The 10,463-nt window shown below is 32.2% G+C and overlaps 1 protein-coding gene across 1 annotated transcript; it reads left to right on the top strand.

Annotated features, from left to right (window-relative positions):
- The first annotated feature begins 5,469 nt into the window (after positions 1-5,469).
- On the top strand, positions 5,470-10,050 carry LOC120071706 (T-complex protein 1 subunit gamma). Its single transcript, XM_039024086.1, has 13 exons — positions 5,470-5,665; positions 5,842-5,903; positions 5,982-6,054; positions 6,277-6,344; positions 6,512-6,581; positions 6,802-6,870; positions 6,956-7,027; positions 7,257-7,330; positions 7,662-8,324; positions 8,408-8,533; positions 8,860-8,964; positions 9,067-9,141; positions 9,564-10,050. Exons 1-13 carry the CDS (start codon positions 5,641-5,643, stop codon positions 9,747-9,749), a joined length of 1,668 nt encoding a protein of 555 aa, XP_038880014.1. The 5' UTR covers positions 5,470-5,640; the 3' UTR covers positions 9,750-10,050.
- The last annotated feature ends 413 nt before the right edge of the window (positions 10,051-10,463 follow it).

Here is a 10,463-nt window from a genome sequence, read left to right as displayed (position 1 = left end):
AAAAATCTAAAAATATAATTAGAAAATTGTTCATCTAATTAGAAATATTAAGTGTATGTGTTAAAAGAAACATTTTTTTTAATCCCCAATGCATTATTAAAAAAGAAAATAGATGAACAATTTTCTAATTATATTTTTAGATTTTTTCAAGAAACTTCACCTTAATATTTCTTTTAACACATACACTTAAATTATATGTTGAACCATATAAAGTTCATGAAAGATAATCAAAGTTTGGAAAATTTGAGATGGTGAGTTCTTTCTTATTTCTTTTAACAATTTTCTAAAAATATAATTAGAAAATTGTTCATCTATATTAAGTTCATGTTAAAAGTTCAGTCAAATGCTTTAAATATTGAGATGCTATGAAATGCTTCTTTCTTATTTTAATTTCTTCATTCATATATTAATCAAACATTGTTCTAAACCTAAAACTCTCAATATTTAAGACCATAATCCCTAAATATAAGACATTTAATAGAAGAAAAACAACACATCAACCCATTATTGAAAGCATGTTGGGAAAAAAATTGATTTTTGATCTCGACCATGTTGATTTAATAATGAGCTATATCATCAAATTTGGGATCAATTAGGAATTGACATGTGTCCAAAATTAGAGTTGAAGATAAATTTCGATGACGCCACATTTTTCATCTGACCCTTGAATTGGATAAAATTAATTTAGCCAAATTTGATATTATTATTTGAGTTAAAGTCCGGGTTAAAGTCCAACTAAGCCTTAAGTGGGTTGAATTTGACTCAAATATCAAATCAATCCCAAATTCAACTAATTGAACCCAAAGACTAGGCCCATGGACCAACCAAACCCAAGTCTAACTAACCAGGCCTATGAACCAACCAAGCCCAAACCCACGAGGCATACCAAAGAACTTTATAAATAGAGGAGCTCCAACTAGCTTTCTTTCAAGACTCAAGAACATCCACACGTTATGCATTCTATCGAGAGAGAATCAGAGGTTCAAGTATTAGAGATCGATTCACATCGCATCAAAATCAATATCAACACCAACTCAAGTTTAGCTCCACTAGCTCCATGAAATAAGTTTATCCAGAAGCCTTGTGCGAACACTGATATCAACAAAGCCCAAAGACTGGAAGACTGATCGATTGATCATCAAAGAAGATCAACAAGTCCAAAAGTCGATCATCTAATAAGATCTATCAATTTAAATATTAAAGTTTATTTTGAACGCATAAAAGAAACATTATATTAGAGATTGATTGTATTTGCTATATTGAAATCAATACAAATATAAAGTTCAAATTTCACGAAACAAGGTTCTCCAAAAACCTAATGTGAACAGTTACCATTTCTTAAAAGAAAAAATCTCCAAATATTTAAGATCATAAGCTTTAAATACAAGACTCTTTTAACACCCAAAAAGAAACGTGCAATCCAACAACCGTCATTGAAAGCAAGTTGTGAAAAAGCTGAGTTACGGTCGACATTTGTGAACTTCATTTGTCGACACTTTATAAGTTTTTCATGGGCCGTTGTTTGGTTATTTTTTTTTAAAGTGGTACCGTTAGCTATTTATTTTTTCGTTTTCAAATGGATGTCATTGGTCATTTTGAAAAGGCTTATTTTTCTCGTTTTAATTTATAGTATATAAATTCATAAAATCCCAAATATTTCAAACATAGTCTCTAATTATAAGACCTTTAACTCTTAAAAATAAATATGAACCCCAAAAATGGATAATTGAAAGCACGTCATAAAGAAAACTAATAAACGGTTGATATTTGTCATTTTCATTGTGTGGTATGTTTAAGTTTGGTGAATGTTAACCCAGCTTTTTAAGTGGAAAAAAAAAAAAACATTCCAAATGTTGTTTCTTTAGCTATTGTCTTTTTTTTTTTTTTTTTCCTTCCCCTAATGAGATAACATTGGCCATTTTTTTTATCCTGTTTTAAAAAGTTATTATTAATTATTTCTATTTTTCAGATCAAAGATGGTTCTAAATCTAAAACCGTAAATATTTAAGATCATAGTTCTTATATATAAGATCTTTAACACTAGAAAAGAAATACAAAACTCAGCTATCTTTGTTGAAAATGTCTTGAATCTATTATCTGGCTCTCGAATGATCAAGCATGGGATCTTGCTAATATAAAATTACTCTCTCCCTCTCTTCATGGGCATAGCTAACACACTTTTGGTGACTACGTAAATCTCCATGTCAATTATCTATCGTTATTACATTTTCTGTTTTTCTTGTATTGTCGATTTCTTAACATAGTATCTAGTCATTGAAAGCAAGTCGTGAAAAATTTTGATCTACAATTGACTTTTGTCTCTTTCATGGTTAGGGATGTTAAAGTTTTATAAATACGAACACATGTTTTCTGGTAAAAAAAAAAAGTACATTTCAATTTTTTTTTTTGGGTATTGTTTGGTTATATTTTAAAGTGGTAGCATTATCGACAATTTTTCTTTGTCTTCAAAGTAGTAGGATTAGACATTTCTAAAAAGGTTATTTCTCATTTCAATTCTTTTGTATGTTTATCAAATATTGTTCTAGACCTAAATCTCCATATATTTAAGACCATAATTCTTAAATATGACCTTTTAACACCTAATAAGAAGTATGAAACGACCCAATAACCAATCATCGAAGCAAGTCGTGAAAAAAACCAAGTTATTGATCAGCAATTGTCATTTCATAGTGGGGTCGTTGTAGTTTGATAAATTTCAAATCATGTTTTACGTTAAAAAATATATATAGTACACATTGCAAAAGTTTTTTTTTTTTTTATCTTCCCATTGTCTAGCAATTTTTTTAGAGAGGTAACATTAACCATTTTCTCATCGTTTTTAAAGGGGTCCCCTTGTCCATTTCTTAAAAACTTTTTTCTCATTCTAATTTCCTCGTTTATCGATCAAAGATAGTTCTAAGCCTAAAACACTAAATATTAAGACCATAATCCTAAACATGAGACCTTTAACATTCAAAAATAAACATGAAACACGATATTAATAATTGGAAATACCTCGTGGAAAAAATTGATCTCAGTCAACATTTGTTGATTTAATAGCAAGGAATGTTTAAATTTGATGAATATAGATCCATGTGTTTAGTAAAAAAACAAAAACATTTCAAACGTTTTTTCTCCGACACCATTGTTTAGTTAATTTTAAAGGGGCACCATTGCCCATTTCTAAAATACTTTTTTCTCATTTTAATTTTTTCGTGTTGATCAAGGATTATTTTAGACCTAAAATCTTAAAAAAAAAATCTGACAACATATTTTGAAAAAAGAAAAAATAAAATCTATGATCAATAATTGTCGATTTCATGGTAGGGGACATTTAAGATTGTGAATATGGACCCATTTCTTAAGTAAAGATAAATAAATAACTAAGTAACCTTTTATCCCTTGGTCATTGTTTTGTTATTTTTTTAAAGGGGTAACATTGGCAAATATTTCTTACTCCTTTTCAAGTGGTACAAATGGCCATTTCTAAAAACTTAACTCATTTTAATTTTCTCATACATTGATCACAAATTGTTCCAACTTAAGATGCTCCTAATTATTTAAGACCATAATCTTTAAATAAATACCCAAGAAACGAGATCCATCTGACCATTGATAGCATGTCGTGCAAAAGAAAAACGGAATAACAGATCACAGTTGTCAATTTCATTTTGGAGATGTTTATGCTTGGTATGAACCCAAATTTTCAGTAAAAAACACATTTTTTTTATTTTTATTTTATTTTTAATTTGACTATTGAATGGTGGGCTAGTATTGAACATTTTTTCGTCTTTTTTATTTTAAAAAACATATTTATTGTTCTATTTTCTTCTTGTACTCATCAAATATTGTTCTAAACTATAACCCTAAATATTTAAGACCATAATTCTTAAACAAAAGATCATTCACTCCCAAATCAAAATGTGAAACTCAACTACTGATCAATAAATACGTTGTGAGAAAACTTGATCTACAGTCGAACTTTGTCAGTTTCATAATATTGGATATTAAAGTTTGGTGAATATAAGTCTCAATAAATAAATAAAAAAAAACACATTCCAAAAACATTTTTCTCTAATCATTATTCGATCCTTTTTTTAAAGGGATAACACTAGCCATTTTTTTCTATCTTTTTATCAGGGTACCATTCACCAATTTGAAAAGCTTTTTAAAGACCATAATCTTTAAAAATAAGACCTTCAACACCAAAAAAAAGAAATATGAAATCCAACAAGAAGTTTTAAAGTGATCTGCGACCAACGTTTGTTGATTTCATTGTAATGGAGGAAGGTCAAGTTTAATGAATATAAACCATGTTTTTAGCTTTTTTTTTTTTTTTTTTTTGAAAAAAACACCTTCTAAATGTTTTTTTTTTTAATTGACCATGTTTTGTCATTTTTTAAATAGGTAACATTGACCATTTTTGCCGTTTTTGAAGTGACATCAATAACTATTTCTAAAAAAAATAAAGAATTTCTTGTTTCAATTTTCTCGTATACCTATCAAACTTGGTTCTAAACGTAAGATCCCATTATTTAATGCCACAACTTTAAAATTTAAGGGGGCAATAACAAATATAGCAACTAATCTAAAGCAATAGTAGATATAGTCTAATGTAAAAAAAATTTATAAATATGATAAATTTTAAATAGTTTATCGATAATAGACTATATAGCTAGTAGGAGTCGTCATATCGTTGGTAAAAGTCTATTACCGATAGAAATCTATTGTTGATAAACTTTGCTATATTTACATTTTTTTTTCAAAATATTGCTATACACTTAGTTATTATCCTTAAAAATATTATCTATTGCAATTACCCCACATTGAAAACCTTTAACACCCAAAAAGAAATATAAAACTCGACAATATTTGATTATAATCTCTGAATATAAGTTTTTTAGAACTAAAAAGAAATATGAAACAACTATGTATTATACTTTTGAAAGTAGGTTACGATAAAACTTGATCTAAAAACACATTTCAAATTTTTTATCTGACTTGTTGTTTCGTATTTTTTTAAGGGAGCGTGTTGATTTTTTTTAAAAGAAAAATATAGATTTTAGTTCATATATTTCAAAATATTACAATTTTATCCATGATATTGTAACCCCAATTTTTTTTATTAAATATTCGCTCACATAATTATAATTAATTAAGTTTCACTCTTCTTCATTCTTATCAAAATAAAATTTAACATTTTATTTTTTATTTATTTTAAATTAATTAATTTATATTAATAGTAAATACTGAAATGAATATGGAGGGAAGCAGCTAGATTCAAAATATAAATATTAAGATATAAAAAAATCAAATTAAAATAAAACTCAATCGTAAAATTATAACATTGTGAAATAACCAAATTGAAATCAAAATAAAAACCGAAAATATAACCTTTTAAAATTGTAAGGACTAAATGAAAATTAGAAAAGAAGACAAATAATTATTTTATTTTTTTTCAGAAAAAGAAAAAAGAGGAGACGAGAGGGAAGGGAACAGAAAAATCGAAGAGAGTCGGGAGAGTTTTAATCACTCTCAGTCCTAACAATCAAACCTTTCTTCTTTCTCAACCTCTGTTTTTCTAGGGTTTTGGCGCAGGGTTTTCGACGTCCTGTATCTTCTTCATCCAAGCCACTCACCATGCACGCTCCAGTTCTCGTTCTCAGTTAATCCTCTTTCCCTCATTCTTTCTTTTCATTTTCTTGCATCACATCGTCTTCTGTTTCTTAGATCTCAAATCAAATGGGGATTGTGTTGATTTCACCAGCTGTTCGATCCATCTTCGTCCCCCTTTATTCTGTTTTTCTGTCTAACTGTTTTGTATGTCGGTGAATTGAGCAGAAGATTCTCTAAAACGCGAGTCTGGGAGCAAGGTTCACCATGCTAACATCCAGGCTTCCAAGGTTTGTGTTATTTGCTTCGTATGCTTTACTTTTATCTGAAGTTCATGTCATTTCATACCATTTCTACTTCTCCTGCAGGCTGTTGCTGATATTATTCGTACCACCTTGGGCCCAAGATCTATGTTGAAGATGTTACTTGATGCTCAAGGAGGTTCCCCCCCCCTCTTTTTCCCTTTCTTTTAATCGTCCAATGATTATATGAAGCTGTTTTTGTATTCCTGTCGCAAGTTGTCAATGTTTTGTTACTGTTTAATTGTTTCAAGTCGCATCCAGTGATTCCCCATCTTATGAAAATTTGAAGCGTACATGGGTTTGTTAATTTTGTTTGATGTGCTTCGAGTCAGTTCCTGACTACTCTCTCTGGATTCAACAGGGATTGTTGTCACAAATGATGGAAATGCCATTCTCCGGGAATTGGATATTGCACATCCAGCAGCAAAAGCATGTTTTCTATCAATGTTCTTTTTCTCTGTTTCTTACTATTTTCCTTTTGTATTCTTCTCTTTATGCTACCACATTAGGGCTTGTTCATGTTATTTCCCTCCTTTTTCACTTTGCTGTTTAATGCTTTACCATTCTGGCATGACATGACTTTTTGCTGCTGACAGTCGATGATCGAACTTAGCCGGACACAAGATGAGGAAGTAGGAGATGGAACTACATCAGTTATTGTGCTTGGTATGTGTTAGACCAATGTGTAATGCTTTAATTTTTGTAACAAACCCTGAACAATTAACCATTGATTTATTCTGAGTGAGGTGTTTTTAACTTTATTTTCATATGGGGGATTCATTTGGAATGCCCGTGGGAAGCTCCCCCCCCCAATGGTTTGACCTGTACATTAGTGATGATAAGTTGGCTCTATTTGATTTAAAATTTTTAATTCTCAACATTGTAGCTGGGGAGATGCTCCATGTTGCTGAGGCCTTCATTGAGAAAAATTATCACCCAACAGTCATTTGCCGGGGTAATTTTTGTTTTCTAGCCAGTGGTTTCATCTCGGATATTGATCATAACGTGATCCTTACGAACTTGAATTTCTTTTGTTATAGCCTATAATAAAGCTCTAGAGGATGCACTTGCCGTGCTTGATAAAATAGCAATGGACATTGATGTGAAGGATCGTAAGTTACTTGAATGCCCTTACCTTTGAGCTGTTGAGTGAAATGGCCTTCAATATAATCATGTATTCATGTCTACTAACTTAGACTCCAGATGCTGCAGTTACTCAATATTAAAACCAGATGCTTCAGTATATTTCCTCTCAAACAATTAGTGGTTTTTTCCCCATAAAAAACTAATGTAACATTAATTGGAAAGATCCCTACTTTACTAATGACTATCATGTATCAGGCACTGCTATGTTGGGGCTTGTCAAAAGCTGCATAGGCACCAAGTTCACTAGTCAATTTGGAGATTTGATTGCTGTAAGAATCTTGATTCATTGCCTCGTGACATTGTTGTATGATTTCATTTGTTTATATATTTTCCATCTTACACATGAATCATGATTAGAAGTTGGACGATGATCCTTCTCCATTATGGCTTTGTGGATTAGTTGTATTATTTCATCTTTTTTCTCACTGAAATACTGATTTTTCATTTTAAAAAAAGTAGATCGTGTAAGTTTTCTAGTTTATTTATTTTATTTTTTATTTCAAGGGTTTCTCTTTTCATAGTATTGAAGATTAAAGAACGTTTTGGCTAGTGGAATATTGTGGTTTTATATATTCAGCTATGTCATTGTTCGACCTCCAGGATTTAGCAATTGATGCCACTACAATCGTTGGTGTTGATCTTGGCCAAGGCTTACGTGAAGTTGACATCAAGAAGTACATAAAGGTTGAGAAGGTTCCAGGTGGTCAGTTAGAAGATTCAAAGGTTCTTAAAGGAGTGATGTTTAACAAAGATGTTGTCGCCCCTGGAAAAATGAGAAGGAAGATTGTCAATCCACGTATTATTCTTCTTGACTGCCCCCTAGAATACAAAAAAGGTGAAAACCAGACAAATGCTGAGTTGGTCAAAGAAGAAGATTGGGGAATCCTACTGAAAATGGAAGAAGAATACATTGAGAATATCTGTGCACAGATAATCAAATTCAAACCTGACTTGGTTATCACAGAGAAGGGCCTCAGTGATTTGGCTTGCCATTATCTGAGTAAAGCTGGCATCAGTGCAATTAGAAGGTTGAGGAAGACTGACAATAATAGAATAGCGAAGGCATGCGGTGCTGTAATTGTGAATAGACCCGATGAGTTGCAGGAATCAGATGTTGGCACTGGTGCTGGATTATTTGAAGTTAAGAAGATAGGGGATGAATTCTTTGCGTTTATAGTGGATTGCAAGGAGCCAAAAGCTTGTACTGTGCTTCTGAGAGGTGCTAGTAAAGATCTTTTGAATGAAGTAGAAAGAAATTTGCAGGTAATTTAATGATACAATGTTGTGGAGGATCTTTTTGATGTTTTTTCCCCTCACTGAGCATGTCTTTTGTTTTCTTGATTCAGGATGCCATGTCTGTAGCAAGGAACATAATAAAAAATCCAAAACTTGTTCCTGGAGGTGGTGCTACTGAGTTGACTGTATCTGCTACGCTGAAGCAGAAGAGTTCTTCTGTTGAAGGCATAGAAAAGGTAATTCTAATCCATCTTTGGGTATCTAATTCTTTATTTTATTGGAATGTGGAATACTCATAATCTAAGTTTTTGGTACGCATAATATGGTTATTACCTTTCTAACAGAAAACTATCATGATTGTTGGTTGTGGATTAATTTTGGCCTGGCCTTGTACCAAGTGGGGCCCCGGCCCATGACTTTGCCAAATTTAGGGAGTCGTTATTCTTCACATGATTTATTGCACACCTCCACCCCGCATGATTTTCATTGTTAACTGTGATGTTTGTTGCGGCCTTAGCTTTTGTGGCTAAATTTCATTTTCTTGAATATGTGATTAAAACAGTGGCCTTACGAAGCTGCTGCCCTAGCTTTTGAAGCAATACCCCGAACTTTGGCTCAGAATTGTGGGGTGAATGTAATACGAACCATGACAGCATTGCAAGGAAAGGTATTGAACTTTTTGTGTATGACAACATATGCTGGAGCCTGGACACTTCATTTTTTAGAATAACAATATGTTGATTTTCCCAATTTCCTGCCACTTTTATAGCATGCCAATGGTGAAAACGCATGGACAGGCATAGATGGAAACACTGGTGAAATCACTGACATGAAAGAGCGTAAGGTATGATTTCTATTCACTGGCCGGCAATTTTCCCTCTGCCTAGGGTAGCTTTAGTGATGTTATAATTAGACCTCTTTATCGCCCCTTTTCTGAAAATGGGAACACAATTCACGAGATTTGAAAATTGTAAATATAGGAGTGCCGTCATTTCAACTATCTTGGTTGAGAATCTATGCTCTCTTAAGAGAGCTGACCTGAACTCAACAACTCATGATAGTGGTGTAACCATTGTTCTCACGTTGTTGAGTTTGAGAAGTGTAACTGGTATCCTGCACTTGCTTGAATTTTAATAATAAATTCAGAAGATAGCCATGCCAAAGGAGTTTTATTTTTCTCCTATATCCGTGATGTTCTGATCATTGGATTGAATTGTTTTACTCTATGACTGGCCTAACTCAATTTTATCATGTTGGCCTTTCCAGATTTGGGATGTGTATAATGTAAAGGCGCAAACTTTTAAGACAGCTATAGAAGCTTCCTGCATGCTGCTGAGAATTGACGATATTGTTAGTGGTATTAAGAAGAAACAGGCACCAGGCGCAGGTCCAACAAAGCCACAAATTGAGACGGAAGCTGATGCAGATAATGAGCAAATTCTCCCAGAGTAAATTATTTTTTTTGGTCCAACTGCACTTTAATTTTAGAGTTCTTTCTGCCTTGTATTTTGGTATCAGTTTTCTTATCTCTCCAATGGTGTTAGCGAGCTAGAGCTAGCTCTAGCTATTTGGGTGGGTTCGATTCTTCACAACTTTATAGGCTCCTTTGTGTTTTCTTAGGATGGGACTTCCGAAGTATAATATGGTTAGGGGATGAATTCAATTTTGTTACCACCGTTTTGATTTTGGGTTGATGTGTTGAGAATAGTGATTTAAATTTTCAATACATGGGCTGATGATTCCTGAGACCAAACTTTTCTTACTTCACTCCAAAATCAATTCGAATGTTAGGAAATAGGGCGTTGAAAGGTGTGAAATCACAAACATTCAAATAATTGTTGGTCAGAGGCATGTTTTAGTGTCCCGTTTAGAAGAAGCAAAATAGTTTTTCGTATGGACTGGAATTGCTTGCACATAATCTGATGTTCTTTTAACTCCCTCTTGTGTTGTGTGATGGGATTTGGAATGTGCTTTCAAATTCTGCATTCATTTTATGTTGAAATTCTGAGGTTTCTCTCATGCATTTGGGGTGGGGTTGATAGCAAAAGCAAAAGGAAAATAATTAAATAAATTAGTTCTCATTTAGTGACCAAGTTTTGAAAGATCTAGAGTTCCACTCTTGTACAATGGTTGGCATATATTCAACTTTTAAGTTTGCAATTATAA

Source organism: Benincasa hispida, chromosome 2 (assembly GCF_009727055.1).
Source record: "Benincasa hispida cultivar B227 chromosome 2, ASM972705v1, whole genome shotgun sequence".
NCBI classification, from domain to species: Eukaryota; Viridiplantae; Streptophyta; class Magnoliopsida; order Cucurbitales; family Cucurbitaceae; genus Benincasa; species Benincasa hispida.
The sequence above is the reverse complement of the archived record's forward strand: the minus strand, read 5'-3'. Positions and strand labels throughout refer to the sequence as shown.

What these genes read in the sequence shown, in the direction of transcription:
- LOC120071706 (XM_039024086.1), top strand. Translation starts at nt 5,641, where the DNA reads ATGCACGCTCCAGTTCTCGTTCTCA. An exon ending in CGCTCCAGTTCTCGTTCTCA is followed by an intron (nt 5,666 to 5,841) that starts GTTAATCCTCTT and finishes TGAATTGAGCAG; the next exon opens with AAGATTCTCTAAAACGCGAG. An exon ending in CTGTTGAAGGCATAGAAAAG is followed by an intron (nt 8,534 to 8,859) that starts GTAATTCTAATC and finishes TGATTAAAACAG; the next exon opens with TGGCCTTACGAAGCTGCTGC.